The sequence below is a fragment of the Caloenas nicobarica genome, chromosome 10 (genome assembly GCF_036013445.1).
Source record: "Caloenas nicobarica isolate bCalNic1 chromosome 10, bCalNic1.hap1, whole genome shotgun sequence".
In the NCBI taxonomy this organism is placed as follows: domain Eukaryota; kingdom Metazoa; phylum Chordata; class Aves; order Columbiformes; family Columbidae; genus Caloenas; species Caloenas nicobarica.
In genome coordinates, this window is record NC_088254.1 from 3285011 (window position 1) to 3311151 (window position 26141).

The window sequence follows — 26141 nt, forward strand, 5'->3', positions numbered from 1 at the left end:
TCCAGCCAGTGTATAAACCACCCCTGGCTCACAGAAGGGTTGCAAAGCCCAGTCCTCACCTTCTCCTGGTACTGACGCCGCGAGGAGTCCAGCGACTGGATGAGGGCTGTGGCGTGGCCGATGAACATGGCGTAGCAGGTGGCACCGACAATCATGCTCAGCATGGTGAGCCACACATCTGACATGCCCACGGGCGCCTGCTGCCCGTACCCAATGCACAGCATGTGACTCATGGCCTTGAACAGCGCGTAGGAATACTGCTTCCCCCAGGAGTCATTCTGAAGAGACAAACAGACAGACAGACAGACAAAGCTTTAGCAGTGGGACAAGACATTCTCCGAGCTGAACACCTTTCGGAAAAAGAATACCTAACATTAGAACCAAAACTCCACGTTTAAGGCATCTCTATATCTTCAACATGCAATTCAATTCTTTGGTGGCTTGGAAGGGCTGGGCACCCTCGATTTAAAAACAAAAATAAACCTCAAATTTAGCCAACCGACATCAACTGACTTTGGCCAGGGTTTTTGCAGATTCCATGTACTCTTTCCAGCAAAACTTTCCAGAAAGGAAGCCGGCCAGTCTGACACACTGGTAACCTGGGATAAACTGAGACGATGCATTGGGGTGTTTTCAAAATGACCCACATGTGGGAGAAGGAACACTGAAGCAAATGATTACTCCCCTGGGAAATGGACTTCAAGGGAACTGGCTGAGCAAGCTTGCCAGCAGCAAGATCTTAGAGTGGGGAAAATCACTCCCCAGCAATTTAGGAAATGGTCAGGATCTCTGGTCATTACCTGAAGAGATGGGATGGGCAGAAAATTAAGAGGATAATGCGCAGACAGCAAGTTCTTCTCAGTGTTAAATACGGTGGGTTATTTGTTTTGCTTTTTTGCAGGGAGCTGAGAAAACTACAAATGGTCTCATCTGAGAGATGCAACAAGCCACCATGAGAAGCCAGCTGAAGTCAACGGCTTCTTTTGGACACCCTGTGCTCTCCCACTGCAACTATCACAAGATGCACCTCAGCAATTACATCACGGGATAGGGAGAAAAAACAGCGTAAGTTTTATGATTATTCTGATTAGCCCGAGTTCATGAACAGCTCAAGGTACATTTACTATCCTGTGAGTATTATATGCTGGCAAGTCCTTGCCACAAAACCTTGTAAAGTAAATGCACTGTCATCACACACTGCTGTTACAAGATATGTGAAAAAATACCTCAGTGACATCCATTGCAGCACATAACCTGTACATTCATCGGTCGTCTTTCTGTTCCTAGGAAGGTGTTAACATTATGGATATAGCTGTGCAGACACATATACCATGGCAACTTAGAAGGTCATCTTACAGAAGGTCTGGTTTGTGGCTTGTCAGACAGACAATACTCTTGTGAGCTCCACGCTGAGAGATGCAGCAGCCCCAGCACCAGTGACCAGTCGTGCTGGGAGCTCTGGAGTTTACTGGGCACCTCCTTGGAGGGATCCAATCACAATCAGGTGGATGGTTGACGACCTCTCTGCAAACAGTGTCACTAATGTTGATGGAAAATTTCAGGAAGTTTACAAGTAGTAAAGAGAAACTGTTGCTGTTTGTGAACGGTGGCAAAGAGCTGGAACCTCTGCAGGATGTTAATGCTCGGTTAGGAGATAAGCACATGGACAAAGACGGGATAGCGTTACCCTGGCCGTATTCACTTACATTATGCAAGACAGGCCTGATTCACGCTGCAACGAGAAGGGCAAAGCAACAGAAGTGACAAGGAAGCGGACACAGGAGAAGCGGCACATTCACAGCCCCAGAAGAGACTGGTCCCCGCTGGCGCCAGCCTGTCTGGGCTCACCTCCCCAACAAAGCAGGTACCTGCTACCCTCCTGCACTGGAAAAAACTACCCTTGATCCACAGACAAGAGACAATGTGGCCATTGGTGTCTATTCTTGGTTATGCAGTTGTCTTGCCAGTGTGTGAGGAGCTGCAGCTCAAATTAGAGACGGCTATGGGTGAAGGCAAAGAGCATTTGCACTTCGCTGCCTGTACAGGGCAGCAGGAAGGATCTGACCACAGGGGCTGCCTGAGGCGTAAGCACCAAAGCAGCGAATCTGTTTGCTCCTTGGCCTCACCCAGGGCTGTGTGCGACTTCCAGAGTCCTGGCCAAAGAAGTGGGGGGGGCCTATTTTTCCACCATCCTGGTTCTGTGTTACACTGCAGACCAACTTCTGATCTGGGAAGGCATCAAGCAGCCCACACACCTTACACAGGCATCCCTGCTTCTTCACTGTTAACGCTTCCAGGAGCCACAGTCCCTTTCCCTCAGCCCTGTGGTACTTGCAGTCACAAAGCCACGGCGTCTGCACTTACAGAACAGCAAATGCTGTGAACTCCATGGCTTTAGCTCATCTCTCGTCCACGTGAAACAGGGAAGTTGTCATCCTGAGACAACAGGCAGCAGCAGTCACGCTTGACCAACCTTTGCTTAAAATGGTGCATCACCCATAAAGGTGGGCAGCGCATTCACAGCTTTACTGGGGCAGTGTCCTGTCCCATCCTTTCCTTGCTAAATTAATTCCTTTCCCATGCAGGCGCTTCTCAAAGGCCACTGCAGAAATGCTGCTGCCTTCAGAGTTCAGTGTGGCAGCAGTTAAATAGGGCAGCGCATCTCCACAACAGAATCGAGAACAGGGATAAAAGAAATACCAAGGTGAAATTCAAAAGCAAATTTGGGGAGACAGAACAAGAATAGCTGAGCTGGAATTTGATATATCAAGAAACTGGCTGCCAGAGTCTTTAATGGCCACAAATGATCAGAGCCTAAGGGGAGCATCCGGTATCAGGCAGGTTTAAGTTTCAGAAGCCATTTTTCCAGCAACTTGCTGTTTAGGAGGAGGCTTGCCAGCGTTTTGTAGGAATTAGTCATCCAAAACCACGACATCCACTATGACTGTGCTCCCATAGCCTGCAGAAACATTCCTGGCTCCCTGGGAACTCTGCACTTAGGAGTCACAACCCCAATCCCATCAGCGGCACGGCTCCCCGGGAGGACAGCCTGCTTCGTGCCAGACCCAGAGCGCTGAGTAATGACAGACCGAGGGGCGAGAGCTGGAGCAAAACACGGAGCGTTTAAAAACACCCTGAGCAGTGCTCTCTGCTGGGAGAAGAGAGCAAGGACTGCTGGAAGAGAGGCACTTCCATAAGGGGAAACCTTTCAGAGCAAGTACCTTTAGGACACAAACTCTGAGCAATTTGGGCATCCATAAAGAGCACCGGCTCCTCATGGTACAGTCTATGTGATGACCCTTTGCTTATAGGTCTCAGTGTATCTGTAGTTTTTAGGCCTGCTCTACACTCTTTTGCTTCCCACAGAATAAGCAGGCAGGTCGAGAATGCAGTACTTTAAGTCAGACTAATACAAGTGGTTCCAAATGTGCTGCAGACACTGGTTTAATGGCATCACGGTGCCTTATCCTGACACAGCTTGTTTCCCTAAGAGCCATACCCCTATACTCAATATATGCCAGTCCCCACAATGGGAGGGTTGTACTTCTTCATATACACTGGAGTGGCCAAAATGGTGCATTAGGGTAGGTAAAGAAGGCCTTAAACTGCAGAAAGAAAATGACTCCTCGTTAACCAAACCTCAAAGCAAGCTAAAATGGAGCTACAGATCTGTGCTCGAACACAGTCAAGAGGGATGTTATCTCAGCCACATCCCAGGCACTAAGAGCATTTGCAAAAGGGAGTTAAAGCCACTTTGAAGCGGTTTCTCACACTAGCTTGTTTTTAACATCCACACTGGCAGGACTATAAGGGTTTCTCTGGGATTAGCGTCTGGACTGTAATGCCTCTGTTCAGATCCATCCTTGAATACTTGGAGACATGTTCCTGGAACTCTTCAAAGGTAATGTTCTGCAGGACTTTACAGAAGCACCTAAAGAAACAGTACGGTGTCTTATAGGATGTCCTGGGTCTGATGTACATGTGAGTGTACCTGGTTGAACCCTCACAGGAGAAGAGTAAACAGAGAGGAGTAAGGACACAGACAAGTAGTGGCAAATTCTTGGGGTAGGGGCACGATGGGGACAATGTTATGCCTCATTTATGGCACTGACATTTCACAGTATTAAGGAGCTGTCTGTACTGAAAGGCTGTATTTCAGTCATGTAAACTCCAGCATTTGTGGGAACAGTGATCTTATCTGGCCAGAAGTTGTTACTCCAGGTTTGCTACTGCACACCACTCACATCAAGCTGTGAAATAAGGCCTCCGAACATCACTGCCCTTCCGTGGACAACACTGTGGCTGCTGGGCAGGGAAAACAGACCTTCCCATCCAGTTTAGAGGAAGGGAATAGGGGGACAAGAAATGGAGATGATGGATCAAACTTCACATTGGACAGAACCCGCCTGTTCAGGGCTTATTTCAAAGAAAAGCTTTGCATGGCCTTCATCTAACAGAAGATAAGATTTCTCAGGACTCTGAGTGCACCAGTATGTTTTAATTGCCCCAGTCAGCCGATGCCCTCATGGCTCCTGGAGCTCCATTTCAGCTCAGGCCTGGGCATCCAGGCCTAGCTTGACCTGTGCCCAGTTCTGGGCCTTGAACATCTGTTTAACTCTGTTTCCAGCCTTGCCTCTGATCCCATCTCCTGCTGCTTCCAGCTGGACTCCCTGGGAGGACTGGGCCATAGTTGGTGAGGGCAGTGCCTGTGCAAGGGCCACCCTTGGCTCCTGGCTCATTTCCCATTGTGAAGCAGCCCTACTAGATTTTGTAAAACATGAGAATCTACTACACAGCTTCCAACCTGAGGTATTGTGTGATATGGCTGCTGGGTGAGGATATGAGGGATCTGAAGGACCAGAAGCTTCTGGGGTGGTGAGGAATCACACGGGAGATCTGAATTCCACAACACACGCTGCATCAGTTTCTCCTCCTTTCTATTGGCAACACCACAAGAATGTGTTTGGTGGCAGGGAGGGGGGTATAAGCTCAAAAGGAAAGCTCCTCTCCCTCTTTGGGTAGAAGGGAAGATGATTAGTAATTCCTATGCAAGGTCGCTGCATTTGACATGGGGATATTTGCCTTCCCTGCAGGGTTTATCAGTTCAGCACAATACCCAAGGGAGGGAGCCACGTGTTTCCAGCAGCTTTTGGGTCTCAGGAGAGCTCAGATTCCTTTGATGAGAAGCTGCCAGGAAAGGGTCTTGGGGAGATGCTCTGCAGCTGACTCACCAGCGTTTCTCTTTTTAATAATGTGCCCTGTAGGGAAGCTAATGCTGAAGCCCATGAGATTGAGGCTGAGCAATTAATACTAAAAACATCCTTCCCTACCATTTCAGAGCCAGCTCAGAAAGAAGTCCTACAGAGATTCCTTCGACAATTGCTAAAGATGAAACACAGAGCATGTGGAAAACACCAAGATGAATTGGACCCGGGGATTTATTGAGCCCCTGATATGATTTTGGCAACAGCAGACCCTTCACAGGTCCCCTGGAAGAAGATCAAACCTTTAGGAAAGAGATGAGAGGTGATGAATCTTCTTTCCCTGCTGCATCGGAATCAGAGCTGGTTTTATGAACTGCCAAGTGGCTGGGTGGGAAACTCCGGAGCGGTGGAAAAGCAGCACCAGGATACTCAAGGAGAAAGCCTCCGAAGCATTTGGCACCTCACTCTCAGCTCCCCTTGGTTGTAGCAGCTTCAGAACATTCCTTTTTTTCCTACAGTGGTTCCATCCCAGCTTTTTGGCTCCTGTGTGCAATCAGGCCAGTCATGCACCAAGGATATTTATCTCCTCAGAGCTGTGACCAGGTCAGTACGGAATGTCCCCAAATCCAGCCTACCAGCTCTGTCGCAGACAGATACCACCCTGGCCTCTCAACCCTGTCCATCAGAGCTCTCCAACAGAGCCATTCCGGAAACTACCAGCAAGATCTTGGCACCAAAGTCTGAGATCAGCCCAGACCACCGTTTTATTCTTGTTTCCTGACTCAGTGGCCTCTAATATTACTTCAGTATAGACAACATGTAAATTGTTGCACTAATCACACCATCCACATCCATCGCTGGTCCCACTGACACATCTGGAAATCTTCTCAGGAGATTAGAGGACAGAACCTTACTGTGAGAAGAAACTATCTTATTCCAGAACTAATTATTCTCTTTGTTAAATGTCCTAAAACCAAGCTATTTTGGGGCTGGCATATTCCTGTACAGCTTCTGGAGCAGAAGTGGGGCATATAATCATCTCTCCAGTTCTTCATCCCAGTTTCATGAGGCTCCATTTCTGAGACAGCCACTGAGATAATTTTTTTTTTCCCACTTCTATTAAGTGGAAAAAGTGAAGGTGATTTAGCTGTGGAGGAGAAGCGGGGAAAAAAAAAATCACACAAGGCAAGTTTAATTCCCAGCTTCACAGGCTCTCAAGGCTGGAAGACAAGTACTGCAGCATGAGTAAAGCTCCGCTCTGGATAGAAACTTTCTACCCTGCCTGTCCTGAAGACTCTGCTGAGCCCTCCTGCTTGTGGGATGCATCTTTCCCTCCTCCTAAGAAAGGTGCCTATGCTAAATCTTTTATTTCTCTGTCCTGTCTCCTGCCACCTTTCAATAAAGTACCTGGGGAAGGAGAACAACTCTCAGAGCCCCCCATCTGGCTCGCCTGGAATCATACCGAACTGAGCTGGGAGCTGAACCCAGGTGTTGTGCTTTCAGTCAGTGCTCCAGCCATGCGATTATTCTTCCCCTCGTCATGCGTGTCTGCCATTGCTGGTTCTGTGAAGGTTCTTCATGCAGCAGTTACCAATAGACCTGGTTGTTTTGACTCTTCAGGTCACTCTGCAGCTTGTGTTGCAGCTTCCATCCAAGTGTGTAACGCTGCAATCCTTGCTTTCACCTCTTCCCCCGGGGTCAGATGGGAAAAGCAAAAGAAGTTGTTGCCATCAGACAGCAGCCTCCACCCAAGTGTTAAGGTAAAGGAAACACGACTCAAATCCGCTGCTCTGAAGCTGTCCTGCAAGGGCACCACGGCCAAGTCACTTCATGGGATGAGGATGATTTCTGTCTGCACCTCTGAGCAATCCAGGATGAGAAGCTCTATGTCCTTTGGAACCCGAATAGCACAAGCACAATGGGGCCCTGATCTTTCATTGCTCCTGCCATATAAATAATAAAAAGGCAGCATGGGGGAAGACAAGGCAGCTGCTACATTGGTTGTTCTTCTGCTGTAGATAAATAAAGGACTCTAGTCCCCAGAACTGTCAGTCTGGCGCCTTTCAACAGCAGGAAGTGAATGATTATTGCAGAGGGAAGAAATGAATAAATAAACACCAAACAGACGACTTTTTCGTGGATGCTCACTCTTTTCAGGCATGGGCAGCATGTGCCCACAGCTCTGCATGTAGGAGGCATGGGAAGCTGGCAGTTCTTTTATACATTTTACGTTTGTTCTGTTCTGCCCAAATGCCTGATTATTTATTTTTTTTTTAAGAAGAAATTGGCTGGGGGAATCTGGAGGTTAAGAGCTGCAATAAGAGGCAATTTTTTAAGCTTTGTCAGTTTTTGCTGCCTAATCAACTGGACATTGTCCCTTTGAATAAAAGATCCTGAATTCTCAGCGAGATGGCTGAAAGGTACTGTGAACTCCCCGTGCATTTACCATATGGTACAAATCTCCCTCACAGTAAACAGCAGAGTGAGCAGCACAGCTTGGGACATCAGTGGGAAGTCTGGCAAAGGGAGGTTGAACTGTGGCTTGGCAGAATGTTTCATCCCACTCCAATGGGATATTGTGCAGCTCCCTGGGGTGAAGTGTGGGTGATCCACCCTTCAATTTTCCTTGGGATCAACGATGGGAAATACAGATCAGACCCAGCCATGGCTCTAGGACCCCCTCTGCCTCCTGCCTTTGGCTCAGGATGCCCAGACCCCAGAAGAAAAGCTTCCATTCTTGCTCTTTGCTGTCTCCTGCCAGGAGAGGGAGCCTGGCTCCTGCCTTCTGCTTCAGGCAGGCTCTGATGGGGCTGGTTCCTGCTCTGCGTCCCTGAGACTGTCTCATTGCAGAGACTTCCTAAAAGGAGCCTCCATGCCCACAAAGTGCCTGCTGAATTATGTTCCTTGGCATGAGCTAGCAGCCAGAAGAAGGATCCTTCCTATGCCAGGTCCCTAGCATTTTAAATGTGGTACTCCATGGAAATCCAGACCAACACAAACAACATTTGGAGAAACTGTCTGTGGCAAGGTAAGGAAACTTGATGACTGTGAGAGAACATCAAGGTGAATACTTGGAATTTGAATTCAAGGTTTTCTTTCAAGAATGCCATGAAGTAGACAAACTATTAAAAAGAAACCTCATAAATTTTGAGCTGCAGAAAATATCTCTTACTATCTGTGGATGGGAACTTCTGCGTGAACCCTGATTGGGTGCTGAAGAGGTACTGTTTTGGAACAAAGCAGTTCTTTAATTCCCTTCTCACTAATGTCAAATAAATCTATATGACGTATTTGAATGGTAGTCTTTCCAAACGATCTTAATGTTACAAATGTACCTGCTGCCTCCTAGGAGTTGCCCTGGCTTTTCAGCCTCTGCCTGTGGAAAGTCCTAGTGCTTTTTTGTATCTTTTAAAAACTCTAATTTTTTGTGGTTATCTTATTTCCTTTTAATGCTATTAAAGCTTAAGTGATGTACACTCCCTACAGTTTTCACTCATTTTTTGACGAACGGAGAACCTCTAAGGTAGCTGTTCCTGGCTGAGGCAGAGGCATGAATAAGAGGAAGAAAACCCAGGCACGTTGAGTCCAGACTGGTACAAAACTTCACCCATACAACTGTGGGTGGTATGCCAGAATATGTACTGGGATCCCACCTGAACACCCTGCTGGATAGTGGAGAAATGCCCTAAAAGGACATGGGGTTGGATGGGAAGCTGGAGGGTGCCACGTTAGCGCTGGGAGGTCAATGCCGTGACCGAGGGCCTGGGTTTAGGCCAGGCACTTACCACCATGCGGTTGAGGGACACCCAGCAGTCATCGGGGAAGTCCTGCAGCATGGGCACGAGGAACTGGAGGCAGCCGTCCCAGTGACACAGCAGCAGCATCATCCCGATCAGGTTGACAATCCGCACCACCGCGCTGGCCAGATCGTAGGTCATGTGGAAGATCTGCAGGGGCCAAGAGGGAGCGGATTAGATGGCAGCTCCCCAAACGACCAACCCAACATAATTAGATGCAGTATCAGGGTCAAGAACCTTGCTAAAGTAGCAGAAAAGGCTGCATCAGCTCAGCTCAGGTCAATCACAGCATGCAAGCAGAACCAGCTGAAAAACAGATTAAAAACCAAAACACAAAACCATAGTCATTCACCCTTTCTGACCTTTGATTTTGCCTTCTAATTTACATTAAAAGCTCTGTAACTAATTTTATAAAATAAGTTGGTTGCAAATATTTCTGGAACATCAGCCACTCCTCAGAAATAAACTCTGTCATTACATCTTTTTAACCGCAATGCCCTTCTTTGATTTCTGCTCTTGCTGAATGTGTGCTAGGCGCTGACCCATGGTGGAAGCTGTACTGGATAGCAGACGCAGTCCCTGCAAATATCAAACGCAAGAAAGAATGGCCTCAAACTCAGCAGAGACTTCTAGAAGAGGATCTGAATCAACCATTTCCTTGTTTTCCTTGTATTCTGCAGCTATATCACTTCCAGTCTTATGTGTAGGTGTGCAAGGAAAGGAGAAACATGGCAGAGCTGTAAATGGTTCTTAGCAAAGAAGCCGAGAAACCTGGAAACAGGCAGGTGCAACCACATCTCTGCAGTCAGTTCTCTAATGCAAATGGAGTTTATGGCCACGTTGTCCATAGTACTAGCAGGGCACGCTGAAAAATCCAGGTGATGTATTATCAAAGCCGCACATACAGTCAAGAATTACTTGATGGACACTTTTTTTTTTCCCCTATGGGTGGTGTGGAGTTTTGGGGGTGCTTGTCATTTGATGGCCAGTTTTGTGATGACAGCTAGACACACAGGGCATGCCGGTGACTGCTCTACTGAACCACATATGGACCCAGGGTTGGATTTCCCTTCTGTACAACATGCCACAGTGAGGAGAGCTGGGCTCTGGTGAGTGTGGTTCAGCACAGAGCCCACCTTCTGGCCTCTTTTGCCGTTAACACAGTTCATGAAGAGACGAGACCTTCAACCCGTCGCTGGGTAGTGCTTTGGATCCAGTAAGGACCAGTCCTCACAGTGTGCTGGCTTCCAGCTAAAAAAGCCGAGCGTATCACCCTGAAAACAGAGACCCCGAACACACCTGGCATCCTCTCCCACATGCTGCTGTGTCACCATGGCAATTTGTGACAGAGACAGGATGGACAGAGGCCTATCAGGCATGTCCCAGCCCTGCCAATGTGTCCTGCCCTAGAGCTTCATCTGGAGAAACGTTAATCACACTGACCCACACACGGTCTTGCTGTTTCTGGGAGGGGAGGAGTGAAATATCTAGACTGTTGTGTGCGAATGAAGCGGAGATGCTCACGGCTGGCAGCTGCTGGAGCTCTCAGCCTTCTCAGGAGGCACATCCAGCCCGGCTGGTTTGCAGCCCAGCCCGCGGTCTGGTGACACGACGTCCTGGCTGGATTGAAGGGAACATAAAGCAGAGGAATGGGAGGAAGTAAACAAATGAAGCAGATGAGGCTGCATGTCCCAGCTCTCTTCCTGCATTAACTATCCACTCTTCGGATGGAAAATAAACCTGTAAACAAAACTCTCCTATGGGGCACCAGGCAGCGGGCCAAAAGGCACAGAGACACTGACACAGGCTTAGAGGAGATAGCGGTTTGCTGTGACAGGGACTGCAACCGCAGGGAGCAGCACATCTAGCACATCCTGAGTGCTGAACACCTATGTACCCGTCATATCTGCCCAGACCAGGGATCAGCCTACCCTGATCCCATTGCGAGTCGGTTCAAGCAGCTAAAAAGGCAGAAAACTTTTGTTATAAAATGAAGGAATCATGGTTTGTCGGTTTAGCTGAATTGGCTCATCACTCTGCTGTCAGAGCTAGCCATTCAATTTGAATGCCTGTTTCCCCATCTAATCGGGATGCCGCGGGGTCGGATGCGTTGAGAGATGCCGACATGCTCAATCCAGACCAGGAGGGAGCCAGAGAAGGACGCTGGAAACCGCAAGGATGAATGATTTGGATAACTGCTTCTAAAGCCCATTATTTCCGCTGCATCCAAGATGCAGGTAGAGTCCACAGTGTCACCTGGTGTGAGAAAGGCCATTCTAGCGATATTTCTGGGCTGAAAAGAAGAAAATATCCAAAGTCCAGCATGAAAGGCTGTTCTAGGAAATCTGACTTTCAATGCTGACTCAATATGAAAGCTGAGCACATAATTCCTAAAGAATAATTCCTACTGGTTTCACCTTTTTTTTTTCCCCATTGCAGAAATGATCATTCTCATTTAGATAACCCAAAGCGAATCCAGCCTATTTGAGCGACAGCCACAGGTTACACTTTTAACAAAGCCAGAGCAGTAGTTTGCAGAAGGATCATTGAATGGATTTTTTGTATCGCTAGGGTTTTACTGTGCTAATGACTTTTCCTCTCCCATCTATGTGTGTTTTTTACAGAGCTGCAGCCCTCCTGTCACCCAGTGAACTGCAGCCAGGGACCAGGAGAAACCTTCTCAGATTTAGAAAGTGCCTTCCAAGGGTGGATTCGGCTTCTTTGGACCTTGAGATCTAACCTGTCATTAGAGCCACTGGATGGAAATGCACATCCAGAGGGTAGGACATCTGATTTGTGGCACTTACTTACCCGAGAAGGAGATGCACTGCGTCTCAGGAATTCCTGTTTCTCTCTGCTGCCCATAAAGTAAGCCTGGATAATGAACTCCAACTGTAAATGTCTGAAGTGCAGGTGAGACAAATCCTATTTCAAATGTCAGTCTCAGGAGTTACCAGCTTGTGCCCACTCCCTGGAATACATTTGCATTCACATGCAAGAGAAAAATAAGAAACACTGACTGTGTGGCACACAGGAATAACTGAGAAGAAGCTCCTAGTGTAAATGGGTGGCTGTGTTGCAGGAATATTAACTCCACCGGTGTGCTGGAGAGTGTCTAAGTCAGAGCTGCAGTGCCCTAAAGCAGTCTGGAGCTCACCAGGGAGACGGGGGGAAGAAACATTCGAGAATAGCTGGGTCACGAGCAGAGGAATGTGGATGGTGAAAGGAACTTCTCTGTTTTTCATCATTAACACTCACTTTCTTGTTGTGTTGTAACACAACCCAGGCTGGGTCTCAGAGCTGCTTCTGCCCCTGGGACTGCTTGTGCTTTCTGATGCCTCTGATCAGGAAAAGGGGAGTGAGGAGGAGAAGGACAAAGCACAGATTCACGCTTAAAGGCACCTCTTTCCAAGGGTATTATCTGACAGAGCTAATATCCCTGTTTCTTGACTGCCCAAAACAACCTGTGGCTTCAGAATCCCTGTTACAAAGTTGGCTCTTGCAAGGCTTGCAATGCTTTCTGAAAGAACAGCTTGGGAAAGCGAGAGGACCAAAACTTTCCTCAACAAAGTCATCTCTAGTTAAAGAAGAGCTCCATCTTGGAAATCTTGCTAATACAGAACAAGCTATCGGGATCCCATCAGTATGAATCTGCAATCTTGTCAGCCCCAAGTGGCTCCGTACAGTTGCGTACTGCAGCAGGATTCCTCCAACCTGCTCACTTGAGTTGGAAGAAATCAAGGACATCTTGGAGAAGAGGGGACGCGGCTCTGGCAGTGAAACAAGGGCTTTGCCTGAGGTCCAAGTTGTATGTTTGATTAGGCTCGTTGTTTTATGTTGGCACACAGCTCGGTGTGGCTACCCAAACCAATAGGTCACCAGAATTCCTCAGCTCTTTGAAAGCCATGCTGCATCAGTATTCCTGTAGCACTGCATCCAAACTACGAGAGCCTGCAGGTCCTGAGCCAGTGCTGGTGTCTGTATCCTCGCTATGGTTAATAAACAACTGTGATAAAGCCCCTGTGGATAATCAAGTAGCTGTGACACTATTCCAGCTTCACAGAAAGCAAAGAATTGACTCTTAATTTATGGCTTCAAAAAACCAAAGACCTTAAAAGGAAACACAAATCTCAAAAGAGAATCAAAACAGTGTCATATGTTATTCTGAGTGCTCTAGTCACAGTTACGGTTGTTCTGCTGTAAGGAAATACGTATTTACTTACATTTCAGAAGAGTATTTGTGAACTATGGGGAAGAAAGTTGAGATCTTTCATTCTTCCTTTCTTGGCTTTTGTAGATAACAACAGAGGTAAAGATACATTTTCCTCATAGAGGCATTAGCTGCCTTTTCAAACCCCAGTGATAATCTCTTGATATACTGGGGATAGGTGGTTGCTGTGAAGAGCTTTTCTGAGCCTAAAATACTGTTAGATTCCTGTAGGGTGGTTGTACTAAGTCCTCGCATCATGACCAGGCCTCGTCCTGTTTAGTTCCAAGAACTGACTGGACAATAGTTTAAGCTCTTACTCATTCTGGCCAATGTGCAAATGAAAGGCACCTCATTACAAAACCAGTGGGTTTTCTCCTTTAGGGATCACTACCACGAATCAGGGCAAATTCTAGTGGCAAGGGCCAAAACGTCGCCTTCTCCACACTCAGCAAGTCTTGACTGACACAACCCACGTAAGAGGGGAAGGGTTTGGGAGCCTTCATGTGCAGCTCCGTCCTGGGACGCTGGAGCGAGGGGAAAGACAAACAACATGTGGAGCTCGCAGGATGGGCTTCCCCAGGAGGAAAAATCCTCTCCAGGCACACACAGCGTTATGCACATTAAAGCAGCGAAGCGTGGAAGCTCTAGCATACACAAGGCTCCCACAGCGCCAAAAGCCCCGAGCAACTCAGACACTGTGAGGACACACATAAGAAATCCGAGTTGAGAGAGAAAGGGCAGCTCCCCAAGAAATCCAGCCTGCTGAGGAAACCCACACTGCTGGGAAACACAACGTTTCAGCAGAGCAAAACAAAACCTCTCAGTTGCTCTTTCCCCCTCCTGATGCTGCAAGGAGAAATGCATTAACAACTCCTTTACTTGCTCCTTCCTCGCCCTCCTCAGCTTTCTATTCATTCTCCCAGTGATGTCATGCTTCAGCTGTGCCAAAACATAAACTAATTTTACTACAAAAGGTTTGTTGTCTTGAGTAACTCACCAGGACGCACATCTGGTTGTTTTGGAAGAAGGGACAAAATGCTGCTAACGCTGTTTTTGCCACTAAAACATACAAAGATACAAACTCCGAATCTCTGAGGCAATTGTTGCTCAGGCTGGCCTGCTGAAAAGGGGTTTAGTTAAGGAAGAAAAATTATGTAAAGGAAGGCAGTTTGGGCTCATTTACAACTTCAGAGTGTATTGGGAAGCAGGAGTCCCTGACGAAGGATGAGCTTTGGGTCAGACAGCTTTGCGCCGTGCTCATCACCATGTGTTTGGCAGAACGGCGCAATGGTACGGGAGGGAGAGAGGGAGCTTCGGGATCCAGATTGTATTGGGACAACGCCGAAAGCACCAGCCAGCACAGAACAGATGGGCTGGAGATGGGAAATCATCTGTGCCGCACAGATACATCTGCAAGCAGTGTGCAGATTCAGGGATGCACTTGACAGTTTGAGACGGTGTGAGATTTGGTTTTGCCTGCTTTTTGCTGTGCCAGCAAGGAAAACTATAGCCAGAAGATCAAGTTTTAGATGAAGGCCAGAGTTTGGGGTTGATTCTCTTTTTATGCTTGCTTTGCACCAAATGACATAATCAATGTCAGCAGAGTTGCTGATGCTGCCTTGAGTCAGTGCGAGAGGAGAATCGGGTCTGTGATTCATTAGGTTTAACACTCACGGGGGAACACATTATGGAGTGTGCTTGTCTCAGAGCTGCCTGGAACAGCGAGTTTGAGAGAAGTGCACCAAGTGCCAGGTGTTAAGAGAGATACCCAAGTAGATTTTACACTTAAAATACAATAATCCTTTGTGCTGCTGTGGCAGATTTCATCTGAAGGTCTCAAGGGGCTCGGCTGACATTAATCTGGTATGCTTCAATATCTCCAGCGAATGTGTGATCTCCATTATTCTAGATGGGCAAAATGAGGCATATAAAAGAGAAAAGCCACTTCCCAGAGGTTACAGAGAAAGCTGAGACCAAAGTTTGGCATCAAATCTAGGGATGCAAGCTTTGATCTCCTGCTCTAACCACTGCCCGTGTATTTTGTCGACCAACTGGAGCCCAAGCAGGTCCCCTTGACGGTCAGAAACGGCCACTTCAGCGCCAGGAAAAGATGGAGTGTGAATGTGCACACGGGGCAGGGAGAAGTGATCTTGCAGCAGCCTGGTGCTGTTCAAGCTCTGCCAGAACACGATGCAAGGCTCTGCCTCCTCCCAAGGTGATCTAACTCTTCTTGCCTTCTCCCTCAGAGACTTGTGTCTGTTGGAAAGTATTTACAGCAGAGAAAGGTGAAATAGCAGGACTAATTAGCACTGAGAAAGCTGGTGTAAACGGCAGATGTTTATAGATATATATAAACCCCAAAGATCCTGCAACCACCATGTGTTTTGCCTCTTGCACTCTCAGAGTGGAGGTTGTCAAGACAACAGCCCCATTTCCCCTCCCCATGCCACCATTCCCAGCCTCGACTGTAATCTTCAGCATTTTAAGAACTTTCGTCGCCACGGCAACACGACACAGACTTTTAAAAATATTTTCTAGCACAACTCGAGCGACTGTCTTTCCCGCATCGTTTTCTTTAAATCTCTAGGGGAAAATGTTTAGGGTTGGATTCTGCCTCCACCGAGCCGAGCTGGGAGCCTCCCATGGATGCTAGTGAGGAGGGACAGGAGCCGGCCAGTGCCACCAGCACAGAGGGACAACGGCACTGTCACCTCCCAGGGAATGTGTCCCAGAACAGCGATGCAAGGACTGGGGTTTTTTGATGAACCTCTGTGACTTTGGATGAGGTACCCCTTTGCTTTTCAATGGGGCTTATGTTCCCATATGCCTACAGCTCAGGTTTGCAGCAGTCTCTCTTGATATAGTTAAATGCTTTTGGGAAAAAAAAAAAATCAAGCCCCCAGAGCTGTAAGTAGGTTAGGTGTCTCGCTCTCTGTGGGAATTAGATATCTTACCTCCCTAGGCTTTTTTTTTTTTAATCTCTCGTGGCTCTTATCTGCATCTTTGGGAATTGTAGCTCTTACACGAGGCTGGCAATGAATCACTTCTGGAAATAGGTCACAGGCTTTTTTGGAAGTTTAAGAATGACCACAGCCATCAGGCAAAAGGTCTGTCTAGCTCAGTAGCTATACATAGATATGCCTGGGGAAAGAAATATCTGGGAGGTTGAGAGGAAAGGAAGCATGAATACCTGAGGAGGACACAAGAAATGTAACTGGTTTGAAACTGGGGCTCGATGAGCATTAGGAAAACACGGGTAGCACAGGGTAAGAGGTGACACCTGTCACAGCCTGGACACGGCATCGAGGAGCTCAGAGTGGGGCGAGAGCCTGGACCGGCCCAGGCGCAGGTATCGAGCAGCGAGATGAGGTAACTGCTGGATGGGTCAGACCATGGAGGTGAGTCCAGGCTGCAGACTGTGGCAGAAGGACCTCCGTTGTGGTCTGATCAAAAATTCACTGAGCTAAGGGGGAAAACACCCCCTGAGCGCACTGAGCTACCAGGGACAAATTAAAACAGTTAGGATGGACAAGTAATGAAACAAAACACTAATGGCAACATTGATCAGGTTATGCTATTACCTAGGTCAGTGACACCCTTTTCCTTGGAGCACGGACCTGTTTTCAGCAAGGGAATTACAAATTTGTATAAATAGGTGTTCTGAGGAAGGGGATCCCCATCCTCTTTCCTCCCAGCAGCAACACCGGGTGTCAGAGCTGGGCCCTGTCACATACTGCTCTGAAGCTGTTTGCCTTCCACTGAGGGATGGCTTTACCATAGTTCAAAGATTCCTGATTAAGGGGTAGGAGTTAAAAACCAGTAATTATATTAGAGAACACCTTCTGGGACAGCTTGGTCCAGGGAGGAAATGCTGCCAGGCAGGTAAGACACAAATATCCCAGAAAGACATCAGTATCGTGTAATCCTCTGGGCCAGGAACTTGGCAGGATATTAAATACATGCCTAAATAAATAAATGGCTGACTAAAAATAACTTTAAAAAAATCTGTTTATATTCTTCCTTTTCAGTGCTTAAAAACCCCTGAGGAATAAATCTTACCTGTGAGCAGATTAGTGTGTAGCTGTTGTTTTGGAATTCATCACATGCTCCCACTGAAACATTTGATGATTATTAAGAGCAGGAGAGTGGACTAAATGAACGTCTGGTCTGCCACAGTGCCTCCCCGTCCTCATTTACGGACACGAACGAGCCCGACCCAGAGACCTAGGGACTGCCAGCTGTATTTGTATCCATAAACACACAACCAGAACTCAGGAGAAAGGAAATCAGATCAAGAGAACAGACCCTTCAAATGAGAAAGAAAACTGTCTTCTCAAAAGAAATTAGCAGTGACCTTTGTCTTCATATTTCTTTCAGTCACAGCTGAATTTTTTAGTTTAAGATTCCTAACAGGTTTTTAAAAATCCAAGATTATCACTTAACGTATGTACGGATTCATATGACTACCACCTGGGACATAATATAAACTCATTAGGTCCTGCCCAGTAAGTGCAAACTTGCTGAAGAACTGCAGAACCCGCGCAGTTTACTCTCGATCAATTAGTACTTCTTTAACGCATCTTGCATTTCAGTCAAGAGAGCAAAGCATATTAACCCACTATTCAGCCCTATTCGGATATCTGTAAGAGCGAACGGAAAGAAGCTGAGCCAAAAAATGCACATCCCTCAATGGAATCAGCACGTGCCTGCTTGTCTTCAAAACACTTTTCTCTGCATTAGCAAAGCAACATTTGCGCAGGCAGGTGAGGCCTCCAGCTCAGCCCAGAACAGGCTGGAGCAGTCTGAAGCAGAAGTTTATAGGCTCTGTCCCTACAGAAATCTGGCCTGTGGCTCCATAGCCTTGGGGGACCCTATAGAAGCAGCACACAGAGATCAGGGCATCAGCCAAAACGCTGGTAGCGTGTTACATTTGACTATATTTACATACAAAAGCATAACCTATTGCTGCTTACAGCACAGCTCACATTTGCAGGGAGGCTGAGAACTTTCCGCCTAACTCAATCCTCTAGTTTAATTCAATTACAACCACGGCAACCAAGCACAACTTCCACCCCTTGACTTTTTTCATACCGTTAGCGATTGTAAGACCCACGAAAAGCAGCCTGGCAGGCCTGGACACGTGGATGGTTTCACGCGCCACGAGGCAGAGTGTGAGCAAAGATAATGCAAAAGCTCCTGCGGCTGCGAACTCGGTGACACCGTGTTTTAACGGAGCCCAAAGTTCACAGCCTGAGGATGCTCAGCACACAGCCTGACTTTCAGACAGGCTGAGCATTTGCCCGCACAGTCTCCGTTGATCCCCTTTGGGCACTTTTTCTTGCTAGCAACATTTCAGAAATGGCAGATGGAATGACTGGTGCACTTCACACCACGGTGATGAACAGTTTTCACTGCAGCCCTGGGCAAATTCAGAACAAGGAGGTTTGCTTGCTCGGTAGGCTGCTGTTTGGTCCCCAGTAGTGCAAATTCAAATTGCTTTGTTAGTGTTGGGTTTTTTTCCCTAAATTGCTTTGACTGAGGCTTGTCTGAGTATTTCCAGAAAATATCTGAATCATCTTTTGGGGGACCTCAACAGATTGCTGACAGAGCGCCAAACCATTTCATTGCACAGACTGATGCAAATTTATTTCCATAGAGTATGTCACGCATGTCACATCCGGCCCAAGACAAGTAAAAGGAGAGACAAATGTCCTCCTACTCTTTTAGAATAATAATAGCAATATAACCTTTTCAGTTAGAGAAGCACCTTAGAGAAGACATCCTTAAAAGAAAAGTGCAGTGAAAATAACTCTCTGAGTAATATACCTCAGAAAACCTGTACCCTCCAATAATCTTCACAGAGCAGAGGATGAGGAGGCACAGAGAAATTAAAGGAAGAGGAGCTGGGTGCATTTTTTATTTGCTTTAAGAATCTGGGGCAGGGAAAACTGGTTTTTAACCAACAGGCAGCGTAGATTATATTTATGAAAGTATGACAGGTTAATTCCTGCTGTGGTTGTACGTAGACACTTTTAGTTGATTATAGAAAGCCAGGACACAGATGTTGAAAAGCAGTATTTAAACTCTACCTAAAATGTTCTTAAACCTCCATTAATATATGCTGGGCAGGAATATAGTCCCTAAAGGCTGCCATTTTAATTAGAAATCCAACAGGAAACGCTGCCTGATGACAGTTATCAAGGCAAAAATCCCCAGAGCTCAAGCCAGCGAGAAAGAGATTTGCACAGTTCTTTTAGAGGTATAACATAATATAATAATAATAATAATAATAATAATAATAATAATAATAATAGTAATAATAATAGTTTGACAGGGATGTTGTACGTTCAAGCAAAATACGAGGGTGTTATACAAAAGTGCTGCTGTCCCCTCTGTGCCTCAGAGACACGTCACCAAGCTGAAAACGTAAAGGGGAGTCCCTCTTCATATTCACAGTATGGGGCTTTGCTGGCCTTGAAATCAATCTTCACAACTTCGACACCCTCAATTTGCAACCAACCCACAGCAACCAGGCCCCCGAAAGGCAAAAGAAGTGCTTTTAAAAGGCCCCACCCTTCTGCAGGCAGGTTTTTATCCTTTTTCCCTGAAAATGAAGAGGCATTTCATATCAAATACTCGTCTGCCAGTGCCAGAATGGACCCAGGCACCGCCAAGGCATTGCGAGATGCTCACACAAATATTAACAAAATCCTAACTAAACCTTTTCCTCTTGCTGCATCACACGATCAGAAAGTATTTTATTGGCGTTTCTCTCCCAAAAAGCACATTGCATGATAGAACTATTTAAACAAGACTACTTGCTCTGGCCCAATTTTTGTTATTTTCCTTCTGAAGTGGCTTTGCTGCTACATCTATTCAACTTTTCCTACTGGGAATGGGACCCACCACTCTCTCCGGATTCACTCCTCTCTTGGCCTCCTTCACACCAGCGAAGACAAAGAATCATTTCACCCGCTTCAACTGAAACCGCAACTGAACAAGGTCAAACCACATCAGATGTGGAGCCCAACTGCTCCAGAAAACTCTCTTTGGCACCAACCAGGATAAGTTAATTCAGAAAAAGGTCTAAGAACCTCCCATCAGGCAGAGGGATGCTAACCCACCTCCTCGGAAGACTTCACCTGAATGTGTAATAGTGAGAGATTGATTTAAACTTGGAAGCAGGAGTGGTTTTTAACCTTCCAAAGCTCTTGTCTACCTTATAACTCTGGATATACTTATAGCTCACACAAACATCCAACGTGCCCTTGAATTGTGCTGTCTGTGGAAGCAGCTCTGATGTCTGAGTACACGCTGTCTGAAAGAACCTTCCCCTGAATGCATTTGGAATTTGCTGCCTTTTCAATTTCATTGACTGCTCCATTTCTTTGCTGAATACGGCAGGAAAAATATATACGGCCCTCATCTTTTTCTAGCTCACTTATTACTTTACAGGCTTCTTCCTCTTCGCCTTAAAGGAAAGAATTTCAAACTTTTCATTTATTCCAGGTTCTCAATCATTCTCATCAGTTTTCTCTGAATCCACTTTACTCCTACAGTGCAGAAGTAGCCCAAGTAACTCAAATTGGGATATTTTTATCCTCAGTTATCCTGTGATGGTCATTTATATTATTTTTTAATGCTTGCCTCCACCCTGTGCTCCCTCAATCCCCGTTCTGCTTTTCTATCCCCTCCAGCAGAGAACCAGACAGTAAGAAGCTATACAGAAGCAGCTTCTATAAAGAAGCTATACGATGAAACAGAAATGGAGCTGCTTTACCAGTTCAGCCTTACTCTGCTTGGCTTCTTGTTCAGCTTTAAAAGAAATCAAGTCCTCTGGGAATTCACTTCATAACCTGCGCGTTCGCCCTCTCCTGCCTTGCCCTCTGCAGTGTGGATCATTCCTGAGCTTCTGCTGCCGTGTCTGACTTAACGACACCTCATTGCTGCGAAAGCCCCCGGTCCAGCGGTAGGAAAATTTGCCCCCATCAGTGTAAGAAGAAATGGCCAGAAGAAACGACAGTAGCAGCACTGAAAAATTACCAGTGGAAATGAAGCACATGGAAATGACAGCATTGATCATTCTTTCCAGCCCCCTAGCAGCTTGCTGCACGCTGCTGCAGCACAGCCTGCCTTGTCAATACCTCGGAATATTTATTCGGAGAAATTAAGTCTGGGGTAGAATCTGCTTTACCTCTGTGACTGGCTGGGCTTTACAAGAGCTATTTCTACACCCATTATGTCTACAAAGGCTACAGAATAAGTACATAGAGGCTATATTTACACCAGAAGGTAAGGAATGGACTCCAAGCAAGCGATAGGTATGTGGAGCCAGCCTCGCGGCACACGCTTTTCCATCCCTTGCGGTGGCTGGAGCTGTAGCACCAGCTCAAAGTATCAACCCAGAATCAAGAAAGGCTGTCACTGGTTTCCGCCCCCCCCCCAAAAAAGAGCATTAATAGAGTGGTAAAACTGCAACACAGGGCTAGATTTCTGCCCTAGAGAGCAAGCCATGCTGTAAGAAGGGATGGAGAAGGGACCGGTACAGCGCTTCAGTGGTTTGCATTTACTGTAATGAGTGTCTTTTCCATGAGCACTTCTAACCTAAGGCAGAATTATTACTAAGCGTCAGTGGTGATTATAAATGAAGCCGGATCCCTGACCCCGGAAAGCCTTGGCAGAGCAAGAAATGTGAATCAGGACACAAGTCAGGCAGAGGATGGAGATGCCAGGAGCAGCTGCAACATATGGGATCAGGCAAGGAGAACAAGCAGGGCAGCAGGGACATTCTTCCTAGCCAATGTGAAAATACTCATTTCAGAAAGCTTTGGCGATGAGACTACACGATTCTCTGCTTTAAATAATACTATTGGTTTCTTTCTTTGTTTTCACGGTGCTTTCCCCTCCACTAAGTGAACAGGGAGTTAAGATGTAGACAGGGAGTTCTGCTTGAGCAACACAGGGTAAGAAACGCTGTTTGGAAACCCACCTTCTGGCAAACTTGACCCTTCTCAGGCTGCTGCCGTCCCAGCAGTGTGAGAAGGGGTGATGGGATGCTTGAAAAAGACAAAACAGCACAGGATGAAGCAAACACAGGGCACCAAACTTGAACCTCTTCGGATTTCAAAGCCTGAACGGGAGAACCCAGATACGAGCCCGGTCCACTAGTTTAGGGCTCGGCATGAATTCAAAACCGTGGGATCTGAATTCCCAGTTCCATGTCTGATACAGCTGAAATCTCACAAGATGAAAGATTTTGCCTCCTTTCAGCAAAATAACATCTTCTGGGTTCACAGCACCATCATATTTCAGAATTTTGTGCACATGGTGGGCAGCTGGTGAGACATGGGAACCGCACTGAAGTTTCTCTTCATGACCACCTACGAACCAGTGACTTCCTCAGGAGAATTTGCTCTGAAGCACACAGATGGGTGTGGGCACTCTGAAGAGCAGTAAACAAAATAATCTGAGGGATCAAATATATCACAATCCCCAGCAGGGAGACTGAAAATGGAAAGGAGTCAGGAAGAGATGTCTGATACCCTAGTTATTAGTTCGGATCTCCCTAAAACCCCAGGCACCTCGATCTCCGGAAGAATTAGACTGGTGTCTAAATTTTTAACAAACGATTGGTATTTGAATCTGAGCTACGTAAGAGACAAGAAATGATCTGAACATCAGGATTTCATTAGGAATTCATCTCTCATCTGTAGACTAAATATCATGGGGGATGCAAACCCTTTTGACAAGACTAATGAGAAGGAATTTGGCAATTGTCTCTCCTTCAGACCTGCCGGATGTCAAGAGGGAGGTGAAAAGGCAAGTGTTGAGGATCATCAGGGATGGGGTGAGAGGCATGGAGTAGAATGTACTGGGATGCAATTAGGGAATACCCTAAATGGAACATCAGGGGAAAATCCTGATTGTAAGGCTCCTTTAGCAGCTGCTAAAGGACAGGTTGGAAGACTCATCACTTAGGGCACCAGAAATCAGGGCTGCTCTGGAGTACAGGAGGTTTCTGTGAGCATCTGCACTCGCACCTGTGTCTGCCCAGCCCGGCGTATCCTCACTATGACTCAGGACACCCAAGGTGACCTGGCACATCCTTCTGTCGCAAAAGACATAAAGGGAAGACCAGGCCAGCAACAAAGACAAGCGTCTGGCCAGTATGTCCCATCGCCCTCCAGCAAGCCAGCTGGGCTTTGCTAAGTTGTCAGCCCCATACACACAAATATATATTTGTACGCAAGATGAAAGGATGTCTCCAGCAGAACTGATGACCACAGATGACCTCCCGCTGCCACCGCTCCAGGAATCGAGCGGCTCTCTCCCCGGTCAGCCTATGAACCGGCTGACAGTGCTCTCCTGTATTTACCGACTGCAGGAGCTCAGTGCTTCGCACCTGGCTTGCAGTCTTCCCGGCAGTCAGCAGAAAAGTGCACAGCTTGCCGTGCTGCTCCCAGGAGGCTCCAGACCAAGGACTCGGAGCACTCGGCTGCCCTCGCAGTCCAGCCTCCCAGCCAGCCAGCTGGTCTGCCACATTTCCTTGGCTTTTAACACAGAGTTATGCACTAACCCCCTCACACCGTTATGTCCCAGGCTCGTTTCCCCACTCCCACCCCAACTTGCTTCCTGGCCCTTTCTCCTGCCACTTTTCTGATGCCACTGCTGGCATCCGGAGCTGGCGGCTGCCTCCCATCCATCAGCGCGTCCCCTTTTCTGTGCCAGCTATCAATTAAGCCGGCGCATCGGTGCAACCTTCCCACCTACCCGGCTCCAAAAAGCAACCCACGGTGCACTGAACTGTCAGGCGAGGAGGCGAGGAGCCGCTTGTTAGCTGTCAGACAGGGTCAGCTCTGCACCAGCTGCACACAAGTGATGGGAGCGAGAAGCCACTGTGTGCAGTGCTGATGCCCAGCCCTCATGCTGAGGAAATGCTGTGTCTGGAATTAAATACGCTCTGTCCTTTTTAGCTTGGTGGTTCCACGTCGATCACTGCAGAAATATCCTCCCCCTCCTCATCTATTTGAAAGATCTCTCCACAAAATAGTTTATCCCCCCTTCCAAAATAGTACAGGAAATTTTGGGGTGGTGTCCTACAGTTCATGTCTCCCCTAGGAAGGAGGGAACTTTCCTCTAAATGACCAGAAAAGTTGCTAGCTAATCAAAACAGGTGCTGCTTCACTCAAACGATTGATTGTAGCACTGGCTCTTGTCCCTTCCTTCACCCCATTAGCTGATCGGGGTCAAACGCTGGGCTCTGAGGCTGCTTCCCCTCTGTCTGGCCAGATGCTGCAGAGGTAGGAAGGAAAGGCTGAAATGAGCAGCCCATCCTGTGACCGGCAATTGCTCAGGCTGGGGCGACATTTATCAGGCAAGGAAAGGGCAGAGCAGTCCATGCTTCCACCCTCAGGAGCTTGCCGCACTGCACTTGGAGAGCACAGTAGTAGGTTTGCTAGAATACAAAGAGCAGGGAAGCTGGAGCAGTCCCAGCCCCCTCGGGGCTGCGGAAATCTCACCAAGGCCCACGGGTATTTGGTGGGGTTATGATCCTGCTCTGATGAGTAAGGTCCCCCCTCTGCGGTGCTACTGATATCCAGACTTGAGCAAAGTCAGCAGAGCTACGTCTGCATTTTTCTGCAATGCTGATGAACCTTTAAAAGCAGGAGAGATGGCTCTCCCATGAGTGTGCACGGCTGGTTTAGCGGGTGCACTGCTGCAGACAGGCTGGGAGAGCTTCCCCTTTGCAGCAGCAGATGGAAAGCTGCTGCCAGCTGCTGCAGGTCCCCAGTCAGCACTATGTGCAGCACATCCACAGCTGAAGGCTGTAGATAAGGGGAGAGTGGTTTGCGATAAGGTTGCTTTTAAAGGAACCATCTCCTGTAGGAGCTTGCAGCACGCTGTGCCTCAGGAAGGGGGGAGGAGGGAGAGGAGAAAGGCCAGGGGAACATGTTCCAGCCTGGCTCCAGACCTCATCATCTGCATTCCCAGCACTCGCAGCGAGCCAGGATAGAAACCGAAGGGTTTTTCCGTCTTCCTAAAATGGGTTGTATTCCTCCTTCCCTGCCAGCTGCTAAAATGACCTTGAAGAGGGCAAGGAGAGGGGCGAAAACCTGTATATGAGAAGCAGCAGCATCATGTGCTTGCATCTCATCTCTAGCAACATTATTGCCTGGGCCATTCCTCGGGTTCCCCGAAGCATCACTGCACTGTACCCCCACGCACTCACGGAAGGCAGCAAAGCAGGACGGAGCTGCAATCTGCTCACTGCTGCATGCTCTGCCCTCTCTCTCATTGTGGACAGGAGAGCCCTCCTTTGGCGTTCCGTGCTGCAAAAGCCAATCTCTTCCCCCTGGCAATGCAAAAACCACATCTCCACTCTTTGGCCCACTTATTCTCTGGGGCCAAAAGCACAGTGAGACCCTGGCTAAGCACAGCAATCTACAGCATTGAAAGTAATCAATCCCCTTCACAGTACACAAGACAACGCTACAAGATGAACACCTCAGAAAAAGCGACAAGGTATTGCTACCTGGCACATTTAAAACTTATCTGACAACAGCCCTTGAAGATGGAACAGACAATTCTGTGCCACACAGAGTAGATGATGCAGCGGGCCTTCCCTATCTCTCATTGCTACCGTCTCGTATCTCAGAAGCCCTCTTCATTCCGCTTTCCTCCCACCCTGCTGGCCTTCCTCCTGATGCCTTTTGCATTCCAGAGTTGGACTGGGTCGCCTTATGTTCAAAACAAAATACAAGTCTGTCTTTCAGGTCTGGAGGGAAGAGAGCTAAATGGAAAAGTTATTATCTGTCCTTCCTCACATCTACAAGCCAGAGATGATTTACCGGCTGAAAAAGGCAGTTGGTAAGATGCATGTGTATCCTGGCAGGATCAGCTTTGGGCAAGTGCTGCGAGTGCGGAGGAGCA

The 26141-nt window shown here is 47.5% G+C and overlaps 1 protein-coding gene across 1 annotated transcript in view; it reads right to left on the reverse strand.

Moving 5' to 3' along the window:
- HCN4 (hyperpolarization activated cyclic nucleotide gated potassium channel 4) overlaps positions 1-26141 on the reverse strand; it is a 93513-nt gene that overhangs the window by 28661 nt on the left and 38711 nt on the right. The window contains exons 3-4 of the mRNA XM_065641697.1: positions 8990-9151; positions 60-278 (exon numbers count right to left, since the gene is read on the reverse strand). Coding sequence (XP_065497769.1) covers positions 60-278; positions 8990-9151 — 381 coding nt within the window. The remainder of the gene's footprint in view (positions 1-59; positions 279-8989; positions 9152-26141) is intronic.